Below are 27,704 nucleotides of genomic sequence, written 5' to 3' on the forward strand. Positions count from 1 at the left end.
TGAGCTGCGATCTAGGTACAGTTCCATGTAGGATGATTACTTGGCTCAGTGATGTATTTGTCTTTTTCAAATTCTACATACAAACATGCATAATTTCAATTGATTGCAAAATGTTTGTATAACTGCAGTTCTTCTTAGTCTCCTTTCTACCCCCATCTAATAAAATATGAGGTTAGGTAGAAAAGAAGAAATGCATACAAAGGCTATGCTGGATGGCCGGACATATTCAGTGGCTTCCACATAAAAAGTGACTAAGTAGTCTGGAGAGATTACTGAAGAGTGAGATCATAGCTGTTTATTAAAATTGAGAATATGATGTAGAAGTAGAGAAGTAGGGTACAGCTTTTTATTTAGTATTGTCTTTTTCTGTTACAAGAGCTAGGAATATCAGAGTAGTAAGTGGATGGTCCAAAAAAACCATGCAGGCATTTCTTTTATCTCCTGTTCACAGAGTTTCCTACCAGATAGTTGTCCTAAAGATTTGCTGGATTCAAAGAGTTGTTCAAGAAAATGAATAGAAGCAGAGCACATCAAATTCTGTTAGAGCATTGAAGAGCTGTTTATATAATCATCTTTATGCTAGGCCTATGCTCACTTTTTTTTTGTGCATGTATGTATATGCTCAGAAATAACAATGCAGTAGATAGTTTATATTTGAAAGCCATTTATTTCTTTCAATTTTAAAAAATTTCTTCACTTGAAGTATCCTTATTTTCTTTCAGACCTTACCTTGGTGGACTCTAAGATGTGTGAATATTCACCAGCAGTTGTTAGAGGAAAGATCACCTGAACTATTTACTCTTGCCCAGGCGTGTATAAGACAAAGTATGTTTCTGATGACTTGGTTTGTTGACTTTACAGCATTAGTTGTAAGATGTGTTGGGGGATAAGAATTTATAGATGTAACTTTTGCAATATGAAGCTTGTGGGATGTATATGTAACTACAGAGAGTAGAGATGGACAAGAATTTACTTAAATTGACAAGTATTTGTATGACACGTGCTGATTTTGAGACTGTACAATGAGTATGAGAGTATGAGATTGCAGACTAAGGTTTTCCTTCCCTGTGCTTAGCACTGTTAACTTATAACAAACTAACTTCAGGAATGAAAACTGCACAGGATGGCTTTATTTAACTGATCTTACTTGGTTATGAAGTGAATGTCTTTAATTCTGTGTTTTCACGAGAGTTTCTTTTCCTGTTCACTGCATCTCAACATAAATTTGGAGGTTTATTACCACTTTGCACTGCATGCAGAGAGAATGGACAATATCAATACTAAATTAGCTAATAAATATTGCTGTTTACAAATGCATTAAATAGAACATAAAAATGTCAAATGTAATTATATACACTTGACACTTATTTTTCTAAGAGAAACAAACACTTGTATAGACAGGTTAATGTCATTTCCTACAGCAAATGATAAAGCTTTTTGCTTGTTTGCCCCTCAACAATTAATTTGTTAGCTGAAGATTTTAATTTAACTTTCTAAACCTGAGATTTCCAATCAAGAGCAATTTAAGAAATATTGTTTGCATTTAGAAATGAGTTGTCATATATATTTACTTTCATGAAAGAAGCTTAATTGTTAAAGTTTCAAGCCTCCCTGCTTCTACCACACCTTAATGGAGTTGTTTTTTTTTTTTTTAAATCTGAACCATACATGAACCATACAGGCTCAAGACATGCAATTGACATTAAAAAATGGAGTGGTTTTTAGCCCTTGGAAGACTTCCAAATAAGTAACAAAAATGTTGTTAGTACAGTAATGGAATGGAACAGGAGGTTTTATTGGGTCCTTTGTAGTGAATAAAGGAATGAGTTAATTCTCTTAGTTGATGATGAAAGCACTGGAATGGAAGGGTTTTCTTTCATTTGATGTAAACTGTGGGTTTTTTTATTAGTTCATTAGAGAATGTTGAACTAATGCCTAGTGTTATCTAGCATTGGTATGAGAATCTTAGATTAAATTCTGCTGAGTATTTTTTTTAGTCAAACTTCAGAATTTTTATTCATAGAAGGCTGGGAGTGTTGCTGATGCATAGACTAAAAAATAATCAGTAGTTATAATTACATCATGGTAGATAGTTAACTGTTCCAGAGAGGATTATATTGATGGATGGGAATGAGCTGAGTGAAGCAAAATTATTGCTGCTCAGTTTTCATGTATTGAGGCTTGATCACTTGGTATGTTCAGAATGTATATTTTCTGAATAGCTACATAAAATTATCTATGAATTCTATGCTATGAAACAAACGATGCTGGTGTGCTTCATTCAGGTAAAGAAGGTTAGGGAGACATGTTTGTAACATTAAAAAAAAAAAAAAAAAAAAAAAAAAAAAAAGGACTGTATATAGTCTCATCCTACTCATATCCAGAAAAGTTTTTTTTGTTGTTTTGAATGTATGTTTCTTAGATGTCCAGCATCGAAGATACTTAGATGCCAGGGGTTTTGCAGTTCTATTTGAGTACTGCAGTTATTGTTTGAAGGAATGGTTTGGTTTTGTTATGTTAGCTTTGCTGAAGGGTATAGAACACATCAAAATATTTTCTGGTTTTGTGAAGTAGCAGATGAAATGGAATCTGTAGTAGGCTGATCAGTGGTAGTTACCTGATTGTTACATTTCCTTCTTGGAAATACAGAAAGACTTGAAACTAAAAGAGAAGGAATCTTAAAGTTGCTTTAAATTCACTGATTAGATGGTACTGGTTGGAGTAGAGAAATATAATAGTTTGTGCAACTATAATACTGCATAAATACCAAGATATCTGTTTCTGATGACCAGTCTTTGGTTTTCAGAGATGATGTAAAGCACACTTGGATGCATAGTGAGCTTTTCCAGGCTGGCTTTGCTGCCCGTAGCTTCTAGATGCAGTTTATTAAACTTCTAATTCATTAAAGCCATCTGGGTTTTCAAACAAGTGCCTTGTTTATATTCCATAAAATAATTACTAAGTCTTCAAAATAGTTTTTGATTATGGCTTAAATAACTTATTTGCTGAATCAGCTTGACTGGGAGACTGTTTGCTCTTTTTTAAAAAAGAGAAGTTGAAATTTGTGAGGGAAGCCATTTAAAATGTTGCTCTCAAATGTAAGTTCAGCATTATCACCTAGATATAAGACAGCTGTGGTGATTCCCTCCTGTTCTGCAGCAGCTGTTGTGCAAAACCTGGAGTGTTTAAGGCTGCTTTCCATTCATCAGTGTTCTATGCTAAAATGTGGCACGGGTTGGCAGAGAGATGATTTTTGCAGCTTATTTATACAGGTAGTGGTGTGAAGCTTCCCACAAAGGTCTCTGACGTTTCAAATGCCTAAACTTATCAAGCTTTGTTATCCTTTTAAATATATGGTATTTACATCAGGCGTGTAAGAGCACTTATCAATACATTACTTTAGCATGAAATCATAAATACTGATAAAGTTGAGCAATTTTTAAGGTTGTGGATTTTTTGCAGTCAGAAATGACAGGTTAGTTGTCATAGCAACCATAGTGAATGTTCCAAGTATTTAAAAACATTGATGCATTTTTTTAGTTCATTGTAGCATATATATGCTTTTAGCACAATTAATTTTATATTCAAATTATTAAAATTTGTTAGCTATTGAAAAATGAAGAAGTAATGTCTTACTGTAGGCCATAACCTGCTTTTTTATTTGAAATTGAATCAAAATCATTTGCAGTTGCATTCTTGTGACATTTCCATGTGTGCACATGCACATCCATTATCCTGCAAGCTCTTTTGCACTGACAATAGACTTTCAGGATTTAGTCACTCAAAGTGTTTTAAAAGATCAGTGCAAATCTACACTTAAATTTGAATAAAAATAAAAATTTAATTTCCATTTTCTTTTTTTCATAATACCTCATAGAAAACAACTTATTTTTTCCTTCAGAACTGTCAGAATGGTATTTAGAATGTGTGGGAAGCAGGTAAATATGACTGATGTCCTAAACTGTTTACTGAAACATATATATTTTTTTTTTTTATAAAATGAGTGAAAAAAGCCTTTCCTGGAAAGATATTATGGTCTTTTGGGCATTCTCTCTTTAAAGAAAAACAAAAAAAAAGAAGTTTAATAATGTGGACAAAAATATTTAAGACTCAGATGATTTTGTAATATTCATTACTTAAATGTGCTTTTAATGTGTTTACATTTTGTGAGGGGTGAAAAAATATGAAGTTATCTTTTCTGAAGTTTTCAGATTCATTTCCCAAGGTATTGTCTGCTTTTCAGGTGGAGAATATGACTGTTATCACTGAGCAAATCTGTAATTGTAAAAAAAAAAAAAAAAAAACAAAAAACCCCAGACCAAAGAGTCTGCAGTCCCAATTCAGTCCTCAATCTACTGGCCAAACTTCGACTTTCTCATTTAAAGTGTACTAACTAAGGGCGGGTATTTGTTGTACTTCAACAGGCTTTATTATTGTGCTTTGCCATGTCCTTGAACAATAGAGTTATATATTTTCTCAAAAACCAACGTCTTAGCACAGCTTTACTGTAAAATACAAGTGAATATTAAACTTTTGTTCTTATTCTAGTTGTAGCCTTGAGATACAAGACTTTTAAAAATGCTTTTAACGGGTGTGTCTTTTATACACTCTGTTTTTAAATGTATGAAGGTTAAATTTAATCATGACAGACTTCCTCTCTTACTATTTTAAATATAATTTCAAAATATCATTCTCTAGTATTTGTGTCCTGATAGCTTTTTTTCCTCTTCTTGGTTTGTAGTGACTGAAGCAGAAGCTTTGTTCACAGGTGATGAAGGCTGGCACTTAGCAGTTCAGTTCAATCTTGAGTGTGCCTATACGTTTTTGTATTATTATGAGTACAAAAAAGCTAAACAATGTTTCAGTACGGCTAAAGACATTGCAAAACTGAAGATTAATCTAACAGGTAAGTTTGCATGCGCAATCTATTAAAGTGGTTGGACCTACTTAACTTACAGTTGATTTTCTTTTTTTTTAAATATGTCTGAAAAAAGTAATACATTTTGACAATTGTTGACTTCTAAGCAGGTAGGACTTGTTTGTTTTCTAAGAATTAGCATTGCTTTGAAAAAAGAAGAAAAATATACCATCGAGTTACAGTGTCATCTTTAACGTGAGGGTCTGATCCTATAGTATTATGATCCTTGTTGCATTTCATTATCAGTCAAAGTCTAGGTCTAGGCCTAGTTGTCTCTTTTAGGGGACTCCTAAATCTGATTGGTGTGGTAATGGATGCATCTCTGCGTTAGGTAGGGGTGGTTTTAAAGACCTCGGAATGATGATATGATTCAGTCTTTCACCTTTCTTGCTGTTAGTCTAGACCTCCATGTAAGTAACTTTTAAACGTTTCTTTCAGGACTGTTGTTACAGCAGGAAATAAGTAGGAAGAACTCAAATTACTCACACCAGACATATCACAAAATTGCTATAGAGACCATATAATCATCCTTTCAGTATCACTTCTTTGGAGTCAGGAAGATCAGATTACTGCACTTGTAACTTTATTTAAAATTACATATATAGATAAAAGATGATTTTTCTACCTGGCTCTGTGAAGTAAACAAAATGTCACAAAGCTCACCATTTTTCAGTGTGAGGGCCTGTGAGCATTTGTGGGAAGAAACAGAAAAAGAAATGGGTACAAAGACTTTTCCATAGATTTTGTTAATGGGAGCAACTGAAACTTGCAGCCTCTGAATCTATTATGCCACAAAGCTTACTGTTTCTTTATGCTTAGATTGGAGCTGTTCCTACCCCTGTGTAGATCTTTTGTCAATTTAATACTTTAATTAAAAATAATATAATTGTTGTAGAACTCCATGCTCATTTATTCTAAGGCTTTAAAGGTTAACTTTAAAAATCTGTAATGAAAATCTTGTGACATCATGTTTTTGTGTAACTGTGATTGAGTTGAATATATTTGGTGGTATCCGTCTAAAACATAGGAGTAATTTTTTTCATTTCCTTGTTCAAATGAATTTTATTTCAGTTGATCCTATTCTTTCCACGGTGCAATATGTACTACATGTGTGACAAGTAAAAGTGTGTTTCTTGAAAAAGAAAAAAAAAAAAAAAAAAAAGCACATTTTCCTTGATTTTTATTAAAAACATCAGTGCCTTTCATGATATTTGAACTATAAAAATTTAATTAACTAAGAACAGGTAAAATCAAGGTGCCAGATGGCTATTCACTGATATTCCTCAACTTGCAGTCATATATTCCTTAAATGAGATAATTAGTTTTTTTATGAGTAATTTCCCTAAATCTAACTTAGTAAAAAAGCTGTTGTTTGAAGAGTTTGGGGGGGGGGGAAGGGGGGAAGGGGAGGGGGTAGAGGGAGGGTGCACACAACAAGTCTGGATGCTTTGGAATTGTTTTTTATTTTTATGACTGTTCCAAGAATTTGTGCAAGTCCCACAGAGAGATTGCAATGATAAAGTCTCTTGGAAAAATATTGTTGTGGAACTCCTAAAAGTTCTATGGTTTATCTCCATAAATCTATTAGACTTATTATGAAGGATGTCTAACCTGAAGGCAAATGAAATGAACTGAACATGTGGGAATTGCTGGCATTCTAGACAAATTAATTTGACATGCACATTTTGGCTAAGCACATGGAATATGACATCATCAAAAAAGACTTTGCTTTAATGTAGAAATTCAGCCTATTGTAAAGATACTTTTAAGAGTTTTGGAAGGAATTTCCTTTTTAGGAAAGATTTTTGAGTATTTTGTTCTTTAATGGCTGTAATCCTTAGTGGCTGAGTAATTTATTACGGCATGGAAACTTATGCTGTTCTTAAAAAACAATTCAGTATTAGTATTTTTCTAGTGTTATTTTAAAAACAGGTGAATCATACTTGTTTTTGCCTGTGTAGTTTTTTAGTTCCATTAATCCATGTCTGTCCTATATTCATCATTTATTAAAAAGCATCTTTCTGTCCCTCACAATGAGTCGCTGTCATCAATAACTCCATGAAACAGTTCCTAATGAAAGAAGGCTGTGGTCCTTCTCACATAAGAATCTTACTGTGAAGTGGAAGACTGGTAATCCAAAATAAATTGAAGATCATCTGATATGAAAAATTGATAGTGCTACAGCCTGAAATCCACATATTATTTTCATGCCCTGTAGTCTATCTGTGGAAATTTCTAATATGGGACAGTAAAATCTCTGATATTTGGATTCCCTATATTTTGTGATTCTTTCTGGTAGTATAAAGCAAGCACTTTTTTTTGTCAACATAAATACATGTGATATTTGTTTTAATCTAGAAAATAGATAAGTGTTTTCCCTGTAATAACAAAAAATTCTTTGCTTGGGAGGAAAAAAAAGGCATGGAGGGGTAGCTGTCTCAAACATTAAAAAAAAACAATCACAACTTCTAGGTGATAAGTAAATTTAACAGTAACATGGCTAGCTTTGCTAGTGTTTTATTTAGTGGCTTAAACAGTAAGGTGTGAGAGGAAGTGAATTACAGCATAAAGGCTTACAAACATTATTAAAATTATGAATTGAGTGCTACTGTGTAAAAATAATATGAATTGCTGGCTAGTCTCTCTCTTTCCATCTGGTTCCCTCCACAATGTGATTAGAAGGTGATATTTTTAGGACCTTTTTCATTACTTCCTGAACTTTTAACACAGGGCTTTCCATTAAAAGGAGTGTTTGGCAGAAAAGGAGTGATCTGTTTAATTACTAATTTCCCTGATGCTCTCTTTCCGCCTCAAGGAAGAAAAGGGATGACTGCTATTACAGTGTTTGTGCCAGATCATCTTACAGATGATGGCCTCATCCCCTGGCCTTCATCCACTAAACAGATGAACATTCAATTGTCTCTTAATACTCTGCAAATTTTCAAAACTATAACAAAACTTAAAACTTGAATTTAATCTCAGTTGGCTCTGCAAAAAGAACAGTGGGACGGTGTTCACTTCTCTTTTTCTTATGTCTTACATTTCCTGAGCAGTGTATAACAGTCAACAGGCAAATTCCAGTTTTTATAGGTATTAGCTTTGTAGGATTTTGTTATTTTAAGTTCTAAAGCTCTTTGATTGCAGCTTAGAAACAGGTTTTTAATGGAAGAGCAGCTGCAGCTATGTTTTTTCTTTCAACTTGGTGTAAATGTCAGTTGCCATCCTAAAAGCTAGTAAAAGTTGTCTCAGTGTCTAATAAAGAACTCAAGAAACAATCAACTTTAAGATTACTTTCATGCAGTCAAAATATTTAAAATGATGATCTGTGCCTGTAAAACATAATTGAGAAAATGTCATGTGAACTACATTTATGTCTCTAAATTATATGTATACTATAATAATAGCATCAACTAAGGTATTTTCCTAAATAAATAAATAAATTGTGGGCTATCCTAGAACAGCCCACATTGGGAGGGATCTACAGTGATCATCAAGTTCAACTCCTGACTCCACACAGGACCACCCAAAGTTCAAACCCATTGTCTGAGAGTGTTGTTAAAATGCTGCTTGAATTCCAGCAGTTTGGGGCCATGACCACTGCTGTGGGCAGCCTGTTCCAGGGCCCCGCCACCCTCTGGTGAGGAACCTTTTCTTAACACCCAACATGACCCTCTTGTGATGCAGCTCCATGCTGTTCCCTCAGATCCTGTCACTGTCATCAGAAAGCAGAGATCAGTGCCTCCTCTTCTGCTTCTCTTGTGGGAAAGCCACCATGAAGACCACCATGGTGCCTTCCCTCTCTTTTGCCTTCTCTAGGATGATTGAGCCAAGTGACTTCAGCCATTCTTCACGAAGCTGGTTATTGCCTAGCCTTTTTTTCAAGGCCTCTCTATCCTCGAGGGAGTCAGTAGCTCTTCACAAATTATTGTCATCTGCAAATGTTCTCGTTTTGTCTTTACCCAATTTGTTTGTGAAAATGTTAAAGAATCTCTGTGGAATCCCACTAGTGACTCGCCACCAGTGTGATGTAACTCTGTTTATTAGAACCCTTTGAACTTGGCCTATCAGCCAGCTGTTCACCCACAGCACTGTGTTATTGCCTAGCTGTATACTGGATGTTTAGTTCAGAAAGATGTTATGTAAAACAGTACCAAAAGCTTGGCTGAAATCCAGAAAGATTACATAAAGTTGATCAACTTAGGTGACAACCTTGTCACAAAAGGAGTGTAAGTTTAAGCACATCTTCCCTCTTGTGAACTTGTGTTGGCTGTTACTAATGACTGCATTTCTTTCAAGAGGTTTCTATAACTCCCAGAATAATTTTATCCTTGAATTTGCCAGGTGCTACTTAGTGCATTAAATGTAGATGAAAAGGATAAAAAATAGCGTGGAAAAGGTGCAACACTGAAGGAAAAAAAAACCAACCAATTTGATTCCTTCCCTATTTTTCTTCTATCCATCATATTTGGTTCAGGCATCTAAGTGTTGTCCTTAAATGTTGATATAGACCTAGAAATGAAATTAATGGGCTTTGGAAAATACAGTTTGTGATCATTTTTTACAAAGGTTCTACAAATCAAAAGAGGCAGTCAGACTCTATTAAACTGTTTCCATTTGGAAATGTTGTCTTTTTGTAAGATGTTACAAGATTTTTGTTTTCCTGAATGTTTCTGTGTTTTCATCAATGTTTATCAGGCAAATTGAACAATTATTTGCAGCTTATTGCTAGTATTTTAGAGTAGGGAACTGTTGAATTTGGATGACTGTGGGTGTAGTGGATTGTGGGGACTTTACCTAAAACTGGACTTGCAGGACACATCTAGATATATTAATATATTTGTAATGCCTGTTTTTTTAATATGTTGTGGCTAGTGGTGAAAACACATGGTTTATTGCGAACAAATCAAGCAGAGTTAAAACACTGATAAGTATTACAGGTTCACAATATGTTTCTTTTCAGGGAATACAATGGGATTACTGCTTTTTTTAGTGGTCACTGGTATAAACTTGTATTAATTTTCTGTAGGTGCTTTGGGAAAGAGAACACGATTTCAGGAAAAATATGTAGCACAGCTTATATTGGATGTCCAAAGATCAGAGGAATGTATCCCTCCTCATAGTGAGCTAACCCCAGCACCTACTCCTCTAGAATACTTAACTATGGTACGTATTTGAGAAGAATTGTTTTTCTTATTTCTTAAAGTGCATTCAGAATTTTTAACTTATTTTAATGAAAATGTTTTTAAGATTTTTTTTTCTTGGGTGTTTTCAAGAGGAAAGTGTATGGTGCCTAGAAGAAACGTACAATTTCTGGAAGTTTTGGGGAAAAAGATGAGAGGCAGTGTCTATATTCTTCAAGCTGCAGTCTTTATAAAGAGGTTATGCCGTGACAGACTTTGATTGTTAAGCAAAAGAATTTAACAATGTCTGTATTTCTAAATTGAAAATATGTAGTTCAAAATAAAGATAGGATAAATAAGCATATATTCTCTTTCTGAAAAGTAGAAATGCAGCATTAAATATTACTTGAGTGCTTTTGGCTGCAGGAAGGGAGTTGAGTTTTGTGCAAATCTGAGAAACTATTAAGAAATTTTGTCTTAAAGTATTTAAGCTGCCTGAAAAGAAGTTAAATGTTCCCTTTGCATGGTTTACTTAAAAAAAAAAAAAAAAAATTAAGCCTTTTATTTGTGCATTTATATTGTATGCTAGAAATCCTACAAAATAGTATTAGTAGAACCATGTGTTGCTTTGAAGAAAGCCTAAGGTATTTCAAGTTCACGCATCTTATTAGTGTTGTCATGTCAGAGGTATGAGACCAGGCTTGACTTTCCAGTTCATATATGCCTTGAATTACTAATTTATGTTTTTGTTTTTCCATTTTCTACCATGTATTTGCTGATAACTCATTATCAGAATGTTACTTCATGTAATCTGTATTTTATAACAGTGAGCTCCAGCCTTTTTTTTTGTCTGGCTGCAAATTAGTCAGCCCTGGATGTACCTTGAAGACCTGTTAGGCAGAATTGGAGTTAATGCTATTTTATGTTTGCCAACAGCTACTGTCAATAGCATTGCTTCAGTTTTAGCCTAGTTGTTCAATGTATCTTGTAGACTTTCTTTTAAAAGTTTATGGAAGGTGTACAGAATGCTGAATAGTTATTGGAGGAATTGTCTTTCCCTTTTCACTAATCTTATTTTACATGTACTATTTGCAGATAAAGTAAAATATTGTATTTTCCTACAAAATAGGAATTGCCCTGAATTAGTGGAGAATTTCCTGATAGAATTGGTTTAGTGCTTGTGGTACTAATAGGAATGGGAGGGTGGTTGGACTAGATAATCTTGCAGGTCGTTTCCAACCTTGTGATTCTGTGATTCTGTAATTGTCTCTGTCAGTTTGTATAAGGGCCAAGCTGAGGCTACTCACACCTTCTAATTTTCATTTCCTGTCATGGAGTTCTTAGTTCTAAAGCTTGTCCTCTGTTAACGTTCAGGAAGATGACTGAACAGGTTATTTTGCAATTAAACTGTCAGAAATTGCAGTATAGCAATGTGAACACTTAGCGGACTGTTATCTGGCCAAGAATTTCCTTCTTGCCCCTGGTGCTGAGCAGCTAAAATATCTCAGATTGCACTAGAAGAAAAACTATGGTGTTGCAGAACAAATACTTGAGATGATAAATTCAAAGTTTGGCTCACAGATCAGCTTTCTTAAGATCTGGAAATGCACATTCAGTTAAAATGACAGTGTGTCTGTGTAAGAAAAGACCTCAGGCTTTTGAGGTATTGCATGTGGACACCTGATATGAGATAGTACTTAAAAAAATAACAAAAAGCATTTGATTAGTTTTCCCCTACTCAGATCTGTCGTTATGTTTTTAGGATAAGATTTGATTTTTATTTTTAATCTAGAAGTAGAAATCATGTTATTTATACGGGCTGGAATTTAAAAGCTATGTAGACCAGAAGCTGGAAATTTTTAACTAATAGCTTTATAAATCATAATTTCTGATACATCTGATAAAGTAATGCCATTGTACTAGTATAGCGTTCTGTTCTAAAATCATTTGCCTCTGGAAGTGGTAGATACCACTGTATAGCATGGGCAAGGATTAAGAGAAGCAAATGGCAGTGTTGTTAAATATATGATGTTTTGATTGGGAATTTCTTACTTCCTCTTAAAAATAAAACAGTGACAATTGGAGCATTCTCTGTCAAATTGTGATTAGTTACATCTATAAGGTGATAAAAATCCTGGTGTTGAATGCTAATAATCCACTTCAAAGCCTTCCTGTTCACTTTTAAATCTCCTGTGGGCGCTCATTTTGACCTCACTAGCAAAAAGTAGAGGTTCTGAAGGTGCTAGTTCTGTGGATCATTTGTTTGTTTCTTTTTTTTTTTGTCTGTATTTCTTGCATTTTTAAAACTCTTTTAAAAGCAAAAAGAAGGGAGAAACTGTTCCCAGGGTAAAGAATTCCCTTGTACTGGCAGTAGGCTTTACGTGGTTATAGTTTGCTGAGACTTAAAAATAAATCCATAAGTCCTAGAGTGCAGTCTGTGAATGCTAACCTGAACACCTGTGTGTTAAGAAATTCTTTAATGACACATAGACAAGACAAAACTGATTATGTATACTAGAGAAGGTGGTTATAAATAATACTGTGTGCAACCATTTGAAATGTGAATTCTCCTTCAGCTGTTATTTAAGAAGAATATTCAGGTAACCTTAAAGTGTCCCTGAATGCTGTAACTCACTGGCCTTTTACATAACAATGAGCATACTTGTAGCAAAGATGGTTTTAATTATGCTTTCTTCCATTGTCTCAGTAAGTGGAATAATCATGATAGGGTAGGATTCAAGATGATTACAAATTTCTTTCCATTTCAGTCATTTTCTGATGTTAATGTTACCTTTTTTCAGAAAAAATCTTTTTTCAAATTTTAAAGGCATGCATTTATTTAAAACTACTTTTTATCGTATTTCACAACTGTTTTTAGTTTAAAAAGTATTTTTCTCCTTCAACAGAATTGTGATTTAAATGATGATACAGTGCTTAATGAGATAAAATTAGCGGATGCTGATCAGTACCACATACCTGATCTGTGTGCAGAAGAGCTGGCTGTAATCCTCGGAATTTGGTAAGTTAATTATTTAATTACATTTTAGAAATAAATAAATACACCTCCCAGCCTCCCTTCACACGAATCTTTGTGGTAAGGAAATAACAAAGTGGGAAGCTGGTGGGATTTTTTTTTTCCTTTCTTTGTATAGTGTGTCCAAAAAGCTTAAAAAATGAAAAATAAGAACACAGTTTCAGTTTCTTCAGAGTAAATGTTAATCTCCAGAAGAGATTTTCAGCAATGTTTCATTAATGACTAAATCATTCTTTTATCCTGGAGAAAGGCTCTTTTCCTTTGTGTCTGAGCTTCTTTCAAATGATGACATTTCTTAAATTTTGAGGATATCTTTCAGAGTCTATAATGCTTATCTTGCTGTGAAAATAATCTATATCTTTCAAGAAAAACTCTGCCCCCTCTTTTCAGTACAGTGGGAGTACATGTACAGATTCAGAATGTCTGCTGCCAGTTACAAGCTGTAACACAAAGTTCCTCTAGTTTTGTGCTTGCATTTTCTTTTCCTGATTTAAAGGAGTTCTGCATTGTGTGGTTTTACAAGTGGCACAAAAGAGTAAAAGCAGTCTGAGCTTAGAAAATAGGAAGCTAGCTGTCAGTGAATACCCTGGTTTTCTCATAGATAAACAAGTGCCTACTAAGTTGGAGAAAGTTTTTATCATACTTTTTTCTGTGTGATTGTTTCAAAAGTATTTGTGTGGCAAACTAAAAATAGTCACTTCGTTACACTGATCACTATTAATGATCATTCTTATCACTAAAAGCAATTTTCTAATCTGTAACTTGCGAAACAGTAGAATCTCAGTACTGCTGAAATACCTCGTCAAGCCCAAAAGAAGGCTGGAAGTAGAACAGTGAGAGAATTCAAGGTCCTGAGTCTCAGACAGACCTATTTTCTCTATGCACACGGATGTTTTAAGATACATCTTTGTTATATATTATAACAGCAGTAACAGGCGAGCCAAAGGGCAGTGAGGAAATTCAGTGGCTTCAGCTAGCAACCCAGAAATTGATGATTTTTCCTTTGTAGTGTGTTCTTGCTTGTTCTGTAGCTCGAGTTATAATCTTGATGCCTTCCAACCCCGTCCAACTTTTCCCACTCACTTATCAGAGTTTCCAACTATTTCTCCCCTTCTTGTTTCATAAAGTGCGCTGAAAATTATTAGAGGAGAGGAAGTTGTTTTCTTTTTATACCCATTTCTCAGACTGCAGCTTTATGAAGGCCCAGACGTTTGCTTGGCTAGATTCAAGTGAAGCATGAAGTTTTGCATCTCTGGTTTCAGCTATGGCCTTTAACCATTCAGCCCACTCACTGCAGTGAAAAAACATCATGAGTATGCACTGTGACTTTGTATTTTCTTTATTTTCATTGTCTTCATTTCCAGAGATTTAAGCTTTCTTTCTATTCAAGGCCACATCTAGATCCAATTTGGAGAGAAAAAGAGAGGAGTAAAGAGTGGGATGGTGAATAATCTGCTTCATGAGAAACATTTTCATGTCTGGTTCATTTTCTAACACAGCATTGTCTTATATTCATACTGTAGTATCTCACCTTCCCAATTTTATCCATTATGCTGCTTTTGTAAGTCTGACTAATCGGATTAAATAATTGGTTGTAAGCTCCAAACTACTGGCAGTCTAGCTTTTACTGATTTGCTGAGCAAATACTTTTCTTGCTGTGGAGTAGAACTTACTCCAAGATTCTTTATCTGCCTAAAGAATGTTCATTTCTTATTGTCATAAATGCTTAAGTCACAGCTACGTTTCCACTCTTTATATAGATTCAGATAAAAAAAAAAATAGCTTTAGATTTGGCTTGGTATGGAAAATCATTAGAACAATTTCATTATCTTTCAAGGTTGCTTTATCGCATTTACGTGTCTTAAAGAATTGAACATGGATTTGGCAGAAATGGAAATTAAAACCATTTTATAATGGCTTTGAGCTGGAAGATGTCCATCTATATGCTTCAAAGAACTGTGACAAAAATCTGTTCTAGAATAACCTTTCTGTCTGAATCAATGTATTTTTATGATATACAAGAATTCTGTATTATTTCCCTGTTTCCATGGGGAAAAAAAATCTCAAAGAGAGAAAAAGTAATATATGGCAGTTTGCTTTCCTGTCTAACACTTGAAAATAAATAATTGATAACACACCTGTTTTATGTGGGAAGAAGGGGAAAGCTTCATTAATGTAGTAGCTAATACACATGGAAGTGACAAGACTCGGCCAAACCTTTGCTTGTTGTTCTAAACTCCTACTCATCACCATTCTACCTAAAGCATAGTTGGTACTTCCTTGTGGCTGCAATCGTACTTCTAGTACCAGATGTTGTGAAACATCACCATAAGGTGCATGGAGAAGGTGTGGAATATCTGGCATGGGAGGTCTTTAAGGAAGAGTCAGTGGACAAACATTTACCTGAATGTGACTTATGTGTAAATCATCTTTCAACTACTCCACTAATGTTATTCCTTACAGATGTGTAGGAAAGTTGTGGGTATCTTTCTCAAAAAATTCTCATCAGTAATGCCCGTTCTCTTTCACCATTCCACACAGTGTGCTTTATTAGGTGCTTGTGTTGTTATAGGATAGAACTATTTGATCAGAGGTCTCTTGTTGTTACTAACAAAAGAAATTTTAATGAAATTATTAACTCTGAAGGTCTGCAGTTAGATAATTACAATTTGAGCTTGAGCAGCTCATTCTTTTGCCTCATGTTGGATTGAATAATTATCAGCTCTAAACCTGGTATTCTTCTAGATTCTCTATTTTAGTTTATGTAACACTTTTAAATGTTAGTGTTTAATCAACAAAATGAGAGAGCAGCTCCCATACACTCCTTAGATTCTGTAATAGCTAGTAAAAAAAAAAAAAAAAACTTTGAAAATGGAGCACACATTTCAGTTTATTTTGGGATTTTGTGTTGTCTCCCCTTTCGAGTTTAGGGAAAGTTCAGTAACGAAACATGAAGAAACATGAAGAAAAGAACTACTGAATGATAGATTTATTGAGTTGCAAAGGATGAAGAGAAGAAGGATCTTTGTCTTCTAATAGAAGTAGGAAATTGAATCTCCAAAGTGGGCCTAATCATGGATTTGCAGTCTCTCAGCATACCTTTATTTGGCTGAAGTCCTATGAACAAATGACCATTTGGTTCGTCAGAATGAAATGTATTTCAGTTAAATAGCTTAATTTCCTGAACGCCTCATCTGCATTCATTCCTGGGTTGCTCTAGTTGGATGTTTATTAGTGGTACCTAAAGAATAGCAGTTTCAGAAACGTTGAAGCAGCACTCTCTTGAGAACGTTTTTTTCCTCAGTCCTCCATTTAATGGAGGTGGAATGTGCAAGAGACTTACACCATCAGGAAGCAGTTTTGGCTCTTTGCTACACATATGATTAATTTTCTTCTGGGCATGTAAAGATATGAGTGCTTGAATGATGTCAGTTGTTTTCCTATCTTGAGTGCTTCACTTCATTCTCTTACAATTACTTCTTACTACTTTGTCATACATTTTCTTTAGAGGAATAAATAAAACACATTGGGCAGTCTGGTTGTCTTTTCTCACTTTATATATAGTCTTGCTAAATATAGTTAAGTATGAAGACTGGGTAAACTCGTTAGACAGCAGTGGTAATTATCTATAAAGAATTAACTGTATAGCAAGAATAAAGTTAGATTGCAGCAAAGTCTTCTCCACAAAGTAAAGTGTGTTTAAAAAAAAAAATAATAATAATAATAATAATCCTGATTTTAAGTGTGCGTACATAGCCATTGTATTGGTTTGATTATACTCTGTGGTACGATTTAGGATGATTTAGGATGTATCTTCACTTTGTATCCTTTGTTTTCACAAGGAACTTGAATTGTAACCTTGCTGCTTCTCTTTCTGCTGCTTTCAGGTATCTCATATTTTTGTAGGTGTTGATGGGCTGTTGTCAGAGAAGACAGTACACCCTTATAGAGCAAACCAAATTTCTTTATTATCAGTACAGTAATGTCCAACTGGGAAAAAAAAGTTCTGATTTTCATCTGTATTCTCTTGGGTTCCCCTTGCTGTACAAAAAGTTAGCAATGTCAGTTAGTTGAGAGGTGTACTCCTGTGGTTATATTCCTTGAATGACCAGAGGGTGTATGTTTGAGACTATCCTTCATCGCTTTTTGAGCATTAGTGTGTTTTTGCTTTACAGAATCTGTGTTCAGTTAGCCATTGAATTTTAACTGAAAACAGATCTCTGTAAAAATAGGGAATGGATTTAAAACTGTTTAGAATACCTAAAATTTAATCCTGTAAATGTGAACGTAGTAAGGCATTTCAGGTTGGTATGACCTGGGAAAGGCACCGTTAAGTATCCTTGTCCTGTGAAATGATTCTTTTCCTCTGTGACTGCTCTGAAGTGTTGGCCACCTTCTTTCTGTATGTGCACAGTGCCATAGGGGACATGCTATGTCATGGCTTGAACCAGTGATTGAACACCTGCTGGACAGGCAGAACAAACCAGGGGGGCTCAGGTGCATGCAGTGCCCCTGAATGACCAGAAGGAGTGGAGCCAGGATCCTTGCTTTCCCAGACCTCATTTTTAAGGGTTGGCAGTGGAAGTGAGGGTATCTTGCTGGAGGTCCTTGCCTACTTTGAGGCCTTTCAAGAGTGAGCAGCTTTTTTCCTTTGTTTCTGTGTCCATGGCTGCCGTGTTTGGGCTTATCCTCACTTCCTGCAGCCTAGGACTTTGCCACCCTGCTAGTATTACTGTGTTTTCCATCACGTTACAGCATTACAACTATGCACTACCATTTGTGTTTGTAACTCTTTTCTAGAACATCCTTTAGATTTCTGCAAGTTTGAGAGATGTATTCTACATAGCTATGTGCTAAGGAATAAATCAGCATTATTTTATATTCTTTTTCCTTTTTTTTACAGTATAGACTTCCAAAAGAACAATCCAATACACAAATTAACTGAAGAGGAACTTCTGGCTTTTACTTCAGTAAGTAACTTATCTGAAGCTTTCTTCTAAATATGTTTTCACTTAGGTATTAAGTTATGTACCAAGCAGTAATTTGACCATTGCATTAATCATGAAACCATGAAGCAAATTTGTTTTACTATTCAATTGTTTCAATATATTTTTTTCTTATTTCAAGAATCTAAAAAGATGTTAGAATTCTCCATTTTGAGTCATCCTCATGTAGGGCAAGACTGACATCAGAAAACTTCCTTTAACAGTATTTTGTAAGGGGAGTTCAAAAGAAGCTGCAAAGTTCTTCTACCAGATTTATTCAGTTTAAGAATCAAATGTTCTACACAAGCTTGTTTCTTCCCAGATCAAAGGCTGATTTACCTGTTGCTGCAGAACAGTTCTGTAACTTCCGAAGAAGACTTGAGATTTCTAGCTCCCTATTTTGAAAATGTATTATTTGGGTCAAGACAAAATACGATGTGCCTCCTTTCTCCATGTCTTCTGTTTTTCTCAACAGCAATTCTGTTTTTTTGTGTTTTTTTTTTTTTAACAGCAATTTATTTGAGAGACAGAGGGAAAAAGGCTAGTAATTTTATTGCCTTTTTTTGCTTTCCTTGTACTGTGTTAGAATTCAGCTTTTGTACAATATATGGTGCTTGCTCTCCTATCCAGATGTTCCAGTCTTACACTTTCTTTCGCAGTAGTGCCATGTGCCATCTGAAACAGTAAGTTCTTGTTAGAGTTGGCAAATAGGATCTCAACAAAAATCCCGTAGATTTCAATGGAGTTAGAATTTTATGACTAGAAATTGTAATTAAATAAATTAAAGACACTAAAATAAGTTTAAACATGGTCCTAAAAATAAGTCTGAAAAAAAACCTTATCTTTTTATCAGGTTGATTTTTAAATTGATGCTTGTTTAGGGGTATGCATACTAATACAGAACATGTAAGATCAGAATGAGGAAACAAAGGGGATGATTGTAAAACAGTTTGGTTTCTATTATTTCCCTTATTTGCTACGATAATTATTATCCTTTCTGATCATATCCTTATATTTGCTCATGTTTTATTTTTAAACCATTTTGTTTTAGTTTTTAGAAAAATGGAAATAGCTGGAAAAAAAATTACATAAGGAAATACAAAGAAAAGACAGTGGGATTGAAGAAAACTGGTTAACCTATTATTGCAAATTGTTGAAAAAATAGTGAAACAGGATTTTATTTTACAAAAATAAGGTTATAGAGATGCAAACACTTTCCTAATGTGCATATAATTTTATTACAACAATCTTTGCTGATTTTTTTTTTTTTTCTTTCATTAGTATATGGTTTTAGTTGAGGGCCAGTCATCTATGAAAACTGAGAATTTTACTTCTCTCTTCTTATTTCCTGCCAAACTCTCTAGAGTTTTTATATATTCTCTGCTTCATTCTTCCCACTACCTAACTGTCTAACTCTTGAGTAGAAAAGTGGCCAAGAAACACTTAGATACTAAATTAATTTCTCCACGTAATCTATCTTTTTAATAATAAATGGGGTGATATTGTGATAACAAAGTATTTTTAATGAGATTGCTACTATTCTCCTCATGTACATTCCAAAATGATGAGATTCAGAGAGAGTTTTATTTAACACTTGAGTATTTAAATATTTAAAACACTCTTCAGTTTTAACAGCAGAGGAGAAAAGTCAAGGTAGCACATGTACTAGATAAAAATAATCAGCTTTATTCAGATCTTTTATCTGACATTGAGGCGTCATATTACTTGACATCTGATAGACAAGAGATTTGTTTGGTGCATTATCTATAGTATGAAAATTAAACTGCATTTTTCTGCCATCTAGTGGCTGATTACTCAAAAATCACAAGAGCTGATGAATTAATTCCTTTAGTAATTACTGCATCCAGGACAGATCTACAGAGATGCAGGTGAGAAATATTTATAGGTCTCCCTATCAATTTGTGCTCCCGCAAAAAAAAAAAAAAAAAAAAAAAAAAAAAAAAAAACCAAAAAAACCCAAGAATGTAGATCTCTACCAGCACAGAATTGAATGTAGAACAGTGACTTAGAAATGTAGCTGGTAACCTAAAAAATTCAGAGTCAATAATAAACTTCAGTGTCAGAATAACATTCTTTTAAATTTGTGCTTAAAGTTTGCTCATTATCTAGCTGTAGGCAACACAATTCAATCTTAAGTTTTCTCTTGATCTGGTCTATGCTATTAAATACAGTTAAGATGTGAGTTCTAACACTGTTACACCAAATCTTTCCTGTAAACTGAAATCAGAAATCAGGTATGAGCTTATGTAAGTTCTTTTTGATAATGTATATGAATGTTAACACAAGTGCGGTTGCTATGGTGCCTGCTAGCTGAATAAGTAAGTGCCACTGAAATATTATTTAAGATACTTTTCAAGCTTTTGTGTTACCTAGTGAAACAGGCAAACGAGCCCTCTATCAGTGCTGCCCACAGTAACTTCTTTAGCATCATTTAAGCTGCTCTGTGTGCGTGCGTGTGTGAGCAGGCATCTTCTCAGCCTACATGTGGATTCCTAAATCTGCAGGCTGGTTAGATGGTTGTCATGCATTCATCTGATAACTGCTGAAATTTATCTTTCCTGAAGAAAGGAAGTCATTTCAAGGGAACTTAGAACTCTTGAGAAATTTTAAGGCACTTACAGCTCTTACAGCAGATCAGTGGATCATCAGGAGATTGTGTTCCTCTGGATGTTGTAAAACAAATGCATGTGATCTTCAGACTCTTTAATTTTCAGGTAGTATGAGGGGGAAGGTATAAGTGAATTATAGTAGATGATATAGTCCTACCTCATATTAAGTGTAATTTAGGAAGCAAGCATTCTGGACTCCCTTTTATATCAGCACCAGTTGAAAATTACTAATCCTTAAAGATATATATGTATTTTAAACTACGTAAAGACCTAAAGATAAAGCTGTTGAGAGCTGCTTGGTGACTGCAGTCAAATACAAAAGGGTGACATTGATGCAGTTCGTTTATTGAAGTCACTTGGAAACTTTGTCCTAAAGTACTGACTTCTTTAACTAAGAGTTGTTATTGCTACCTTTTACAGCGAGGTGTGGGGGTCTGTCAAATCCTGTTTACTTCTATATGTAAACTCTTTTGCTGGGCTAGCTCCTTTTAGTTAAGTAATTTGAACAGTGCTTGAAGTGTTCTAGTCAAATCTGTTCACTAGTCATCAGCTTAATATTTTAGCTTTAAGCCATTAAGCTATATCTGGACTAGTTAAATTTGGGTTTGTTTCCTGCTTAAATTGTTAATTTGATATCTTTACAAGAGAAGAAATTGAGCTCTCATGTACATAAGAATAAACATAATTACATGTTTGATTTTAAAGAGAATGACTGTTTTCATATTTAAGAGTTTAGTGAAAGATTTATAATGATTTTAATGGAATTAAGATAATGAAGATAACACACTGGAATTTTGAAGAACGCAAAAAATTTAGAGATCAAATACCATACAAAAACTGGCTCAGAGACACAGTTTCGCATATGATACTCAGCAAAATTTCTGTTTAGCTTACTGAATGTTGTGCTGAAAAGCCATTTTCAAGAAAGGTAAAGAAAAACACTATCTTAGTTCTGAAATCCAGTGCTTCTCTGTTAGAATTACTGGTGCTTTACTTAACGGTAACCTTTATTTTTTTTATTTTTCCCCCAGAGTCTTCTGTGTAGGAAATGGGAAGTGTATTATGCTAGTAATCAAATAATAAAAAAACGCTACGTTTTCACACATGGGTTTTCTAGCTCAGTTTACTCCTAGAACTCTGGGAATTCTGGGAAGGAATAACTACTAGGTGGTGTAGCTATTTTTTTCCCTTACACAGGAGAAAAGTGTTTAAAAAAAAAAAAAGAAAAAAAGAAAAAAAGAAAAAAACCAAAAGCCCTGATGTTCAAGACTATATTCCACAATAGAAGATCTTAAGGTTTATGCTGCAGCTTATAGTTTGCGTACAGGAGAAGCAGTTTAGTGGTTTCGTCATCTGATAGAACGAATGCTCCAGCAAAACATCCATGATTAATGAGCTGCAGCTGGTCCTTAACATTACCACTGGCCATTGCCTTGTCCAGGGCTGATGAGCTGTGTGGTAAACGTGAAGTGCACTGAGCCTGTTGTATGGGAATATGGCTTTTTTTCTCTTCTTGGTGTGTTACGATCAAGTGATTTGGTGTGGCAGCAGCATTTTAAACTATAGTGGACAGAGGAGAAAAAGCAAGAAAAAGCTGGGAAACAAAACCTCTTGTACTATGCTTCTCATATCTTAGCCCCATGTTTGTATTCTTTATATAAGATGAGAAGGGAAAAAATGGGGATCATGGGAAACTTAATTGTGTTATTAAGTTCGTTATTCTCCTGAGATTTCTTATCATTTATGAAGAGTAGAGAACTGGGTTTCTTTTTAATATGATAAAAACTGGTTGGAGAACAGGCATGGATGTCTTTCTTAGAGAGGAAAGAAAGTGTAATAGTTTTTATTTCCCTCAGAGAACATAAATTAACAAATACCTGAAAATTCTAAAATTATTCCTTTAATGCCATAAAGAATATGAATGTCTGATTAAGGACATAGAGAATGTGGAGTAGTCTGTTAAAATGCAAGGAATACAGTGTATTCCGAAGATGGGCCAGAGGGAAATGCTTAATTTTCTTTGTTTTTCTAGTTAGTTGCTGTGTTGAGCAAATTATTCCATAAGAAATGCCTTTATTTTTTTTTTAACTAAGAAATTTGAAACAGTTGGATGGATTTATTTTTTTTTTTCAATGGTGGGTATTTATTGAGTGGAATAGAAAGTAATGGTGTGTGGTACCTTTGAAAAGCATGGTAAAGAATAATAGTGCACACTTGTATGTGTGTACATTTATGAATTTTTTTCTGCTTTTCACTAAGAAAGGAGTTTTGGGAGGAGAGAGGTTGGAAATGGAAATGCATTGTTTGTGTCATCTTTTGTATTGCATTTGCGATATTAATGTGGAACTAGGGAGCAATCAAATCACAGCACATGAGATTTTTAATGTTAAGTCTTCCTATTAAAATCTCTCTAAAACTAACATGCCAATTTGGTTTCTAAAGAGAAGTTGTTTATATAGCTTAAATAAAAGCAGTGCATTTTTCTCTGCTGAGAAAATGGCTGCAGTTTTCTTTGTTTTATAACCAGCAAGAGTATTGAAAAGCTTATTAAGATTGCCATGTGTCTCTACTGCTGTAATTTTTGTGGCTTTATAAAAAGTCTCTTTCCTTCTTTTCTAAGCAGTGTTGTTCATTTTGAGTAGACTCTGTTGGTTACAAGTTTATTACACTCACTGCAAAGACTTTCTCGCTGCAAAGCCCTGGTAGTAGTGCTAGTAAGACTTATTTTTCTTTAGGTTAATGAACTAAAAGCTATTGTATTCTTTTTCTTTAGGTTTTGCTTTGTTTTCTAAGCTCTCTTATTCAGAAGTCTGAATCATTTTCTAGTGACGTCACAATCCCAATGCTGTTAATTTAATGCATGTATGTTTTCAGATCCATTGTGAGTTACTGGGAAATCTGAGTGAATAAAGCAAAAGAGAATTGCTCCTTTCCATGAAAGCATTGTGTGCAGAGGCTCAACTCAGTTTGTTGGATGCTGACTCACAAAGCATCTGGGGCTTTGTTTACAATGTGCTGTGAATAGAAAAATAACCTGGTGTGTTTTTAGTTATTTCTCCTGTGTTCTGTTGTGTGTGCTTAGGTATTGCAGGGTGAAATAACTAGGTGCTGTAGTGCATGTGTTTCAGGGCAAGGGGGAAGTCTGCATTCCATCCCAAAACTGGGATTATGTAACATTCTGTTTGAAGCCGTTTTATTTTACTGAGTATCAGATTTCAACATAATTGACACTTTCATCTCCTTCAACTTTGTTCTCCTCTGTGGTCTGCATTCTTCCCTGAATCCATGGAATCCACAGCTCTGCTTGCATCATCTCTTACAGGAGATGATTCCTGATTTATTGTTTGCATCTCTGAGCAGGAAGAAATTTGGAATAGCCCTTCCTTTTTAGAATAGTCTGCTCTTTTGTGCAGATAGAGCTGTAATTTGTACAGATCTATTCAAGCAATAGATTTCAGTTGTCTCACTGAAACTGCAGTGGTTAAAAACACCATGAAAATCATGTTTAATTATTAGTAGATTATTTGCTTGTCCAGGAGTTTGCAAAGTTTAGCAGGCAAATGTGATGACAGTAACATTTTTTCCCATGGCAGCCTTTCTTCTCCCTCTCCTCCTTCATCTTTATCTATCAGCAGCTCACTTATTATTTCTAGCAGCTTTTGACAACTGTTTTGACGTCTCGCAGGCTTCCCTTTCCCTTCTCATGTGCTTCATCAGTTGTAATTATTAGAATTTAGTCAAAAAAAAAAAAAAAGAGAAGTTTTTCACAGAGGGTGGTGAGGCACTGAAACAGGTTATCAGAGAAGTTGAGGATGCGCCATCTCTGGAGGTGTTCAAGGCCAGGTTGGATGGGGCCTAGGTGATCTGATCTAGTACTTGATCTGGTGGCTGGCAACGCTCTCTGTGGCACAGGGGTTGGAACTTAATGATCCTGGAGGTCCCTTCCAACCCAAGCTATTCTATGAGTCTATGAAATTATATCCCCCATTCGAGAAAATGCTGTTTGGTGTATCGTGTGAAGGGATTATGACATTCTTGCTGCTCTGTTCAGTTTATCTTCCCTTGATGACTGTATTCTGATGATCAGCTCTATTCAGAGGTTATCACTGCTGGTATTCATTTCTCTTTTTGAGGTGGTGGTGTATACATTACAGATCTGCCTGTTTGGATGGAGAGAGAAGAACCAAATAAGGAGTAATCCAAGTCTTTGGTTTTTGAAATTAAACCTGGTTTTCTTTTTTTTTTTACTGTATGAGGAAGAATTATTCTTAAAGTTTACTTAGCCTATGTATTGCCCTCATCTGCTCTGCCTATTTCTGGCATAGTCCCTTTATTTGTTCTGTTCCTAACCCAGCATATCAAACATTACTCTAATCTTCCTTGTTCTGGTAACATCTGAAAAATCGATGTCTGAGTTCTTGTTCACTGGTCAGTTATTACTGTATCTAAGCAACAGAGTTTAATTTACTCTGATCCTATCATGTCTGTAGCTTGAACTAGAAGTAGAGCATGTTTTGTATCAATGCCCAGACAGTCTTTGTTCTGTCTTAAAATGAAATCCAAAAAAAAGTAACAGATTTTTTGGTACATTAGACAATTTAGGACAAGTTTGATTAGAAAGTTATAGCCCTTAATAGCAGTCATGAAATATGTAGTTTTTTTCTTTCCCCCACGAAAGTCTGAAGTGTTTTGATCATGTTTTGGTTTTGATTCATTTTCATAGTTAAAATGTCACTTTAAAAAAAAAAAGTATGGTGAGATGTATTTTTTCATCTTGACTGCTTCAGGAAAAATATAAGATGAACTTGATAAGGCATAAATGTCTGTATCTGCTTCTGTATGAAAATGACCATAATGCTTTTTCCTTCTTGTTTTTCTTTCAATGATGTAAGATTTTAGGTAGCCAAAAGACTGGAAAAGATTTTCAGGTGGCATTTTCTTGTGAGGATTCATTGAGCAATTAAAGAATGTTATGGGGGAAAAAGCATTTAAGTTCTAAATCCATTGGTCTAGTTAGGAGAGGAGAATTCAAGGGGAAAGTTCATTTTTTATGAATTTTAGGAAAAAGTTCCTAAACAAATTCTTGCAGCTTAGATTTAGAAAATATCCATTTATGTGCTTATATTATCCACATTTGAGTCCTGCATATCCCATATGGGTCTTGGGTATGGCATGTGTTTTCACAGTGTGCTGTCCTTGTAGAAGTATTTAGCTAACTTGAGTACATGGTGGAAAAGCATGGTACTTGCTACCTTGCATAAGGACGAAGTTTAAGCAGTGCCAATTCTCATATTTTTACAGTATGTCCTTTCATTTCTTTTATTTAAAGCAGGTAGTTTAAATAGTTAAAGGGAATTTTGAAGTGTGGATGACCAGACATTAAGATGTTCAATTTAATTTGTAGAACTTTTAAATCCATATAGACATAGGTTATATATATGTTTATTTTACTTGTGTTTATTTAACACATGAATTCTAGTACTGATCATGTACTAAACTGCGTATTACGACTAAAAGGGAAAAGAAAAGCCTGTATTCTGCCAGCATGCTTCGTATGTAAATGTATTTTACTAGGGTAATTGTTATCCTATATATTGATATGCAAATGGTTATTTAGAAAAATGATTTGTGACAGCACATATGCAAGAAAATTTCAGAAACTAGTTTGCATAAAGTGCCTCTTAGATCACTGCACCAGGAAATAAAAATGATGCCAATGTATTTTATGGGTTCCTGATGTATACCAGAAATGGGCATCATGATTACTGTGTGAAAACTCAGACTTTTTTTACTCTGTAAAATTGATATGAGTAGTAGATATGATGCGATGATATGGCATAAATGCTTCTGACATGTTTGGATTGGCTGCCTTGATCATGGCAAGTGGGGCTCTTAGTTATGAAGGCTGTTGCAATAAGTGATAGTAAAATGCTTAAATGCATCACTTGTTAATGCTTTTTATCTGTGAAGCTGAGATTTGAAACCTTTTCCAAACTGAAATAAAAATCATGGAGCTGGATATCAGTATGTTTTTGATGTGTTTGGGAAGACTTCACTTCCCTGCCTGTATAATCCCTAAGCAAGTTAAGTTGGATCTTTGGCACTTTTTCCTGAAAGACTTCATATCTTGTCAGCTGGATTTTAAGTACATTTGTCAGTGTATGTTGGCCAACACATTCAGTAATGACTTCTATCATAGTCTAGACAAAAGATGAGAGTGAACTTTTACAGTTAGCTAAGAATGGACTGTGAAAGATCTTTCTGCTCTCTCGCTCCTAGAAGCATTGTAAAATGAGGTGCTTGATTTCAGAACTAAAACATTCAAAGAGAAACAGCACATGTATTTGCAATTTCCTCAAATTAATGTTGTATTCCGTTTCAGTTTATTATTGGGTAAAACTGAACACTTGTTATTTTAATACATGTCAGTAATGTCAGTAGAAACTCTTTCACTTTTAGAATAAAGGAAAGAAGAATACTTAGCAAATTGCTTTTACTGATTTTAAGCTGTTCAGTAGCTCATTAGTAAGACTCAGAAAGCAAATAAGATGGTTAAATGCTGAAATAAGACTGTTTCTTATCCTACTGATTATTCTGAGAATTTCAGTGAATGTATTTATTTTCCTGTATCTTTCCCCTACCTAATAATAGACATAGTTTATGTCTATTGAATCTCTACAGAACTGTGAAAATGAAAAGTTTAGGGGTTCTTAACTAAAAAGGGTGTGACTTACATATTGAAGAAAACATTCATAGCTTCTTCACTCACTTGTCATAATTATTTTAACAAACTACTGTTGTTTATATGCATAGTACAACTGAACAGGTACTAGACTTTCCTTGCATCTCAGTCCATTACAGCTCATGCTTTTTACTTCTTTCAAGTCTAAACTTAACCCAGACATGGTCTTTACCTTTGGTCTCTAGGTAAATATATTTAGAGTACAGCAACTCTGTACGTAACCTTGTCAGATTTAGGAATGTTACTGAGTGTTTTGCACACTAAGACAAGTTTTT

At 34.5% G+C, this 27,704-nt stretch overlaps 1 protein-coding gene across 2 annotated transcripts in view; it reads left to right on the forward strand.

Moving 5' to 3' along the window:
* The window catches only part of TTC27 (tetratricopeptide repeat domain 27), a 103,565-nt gene that overhangs the window by 14,506 nt on the left and 61,355 nt on the right, over positions 1-27,704 (forward strand). For both annotated transcript variants that reach the window (XM_042891509.1, XM_042891515.1), the window contains 5 exons: positions 723-825; positions 4,742-4,906; positions 9,945-10,081; positions 12,945-13,057; positions 17,976-18,042. In XM_042891509.1, coding sequence (XP_042747443.1) covers positions 723-825; positions 4,742-4,906; positions 9,945-10,081; positions 12,945-13,057; positions 17,976-18,042 — 585 coding nt within the window. The remainder of the gene's footprint in view (positions 1-722; positions 826-4,741; positions 4,907-9,944; positions 10,082-12,944; positions 13,058-17,975; positions 18,043-27,704) is intronic.

This window comes from Lagopus leucura, unplaced genomic scaffold (genome assembly GCF_019238085.1).
Source record: "Lagopus leucura isolate 7727_CA_CO unplaced genomic scaffold, USGS_WTPT01 Super-Scaffold_73, whole genome shotgun sequence".
In the NCBI taxonomy this organism is placed as follows: domain Eukaryota; kingdom Metazoa; phylum Chordata; class Aves; order Galliformes; family Phasianidae; genus Lagopus; species Lagopus leucura.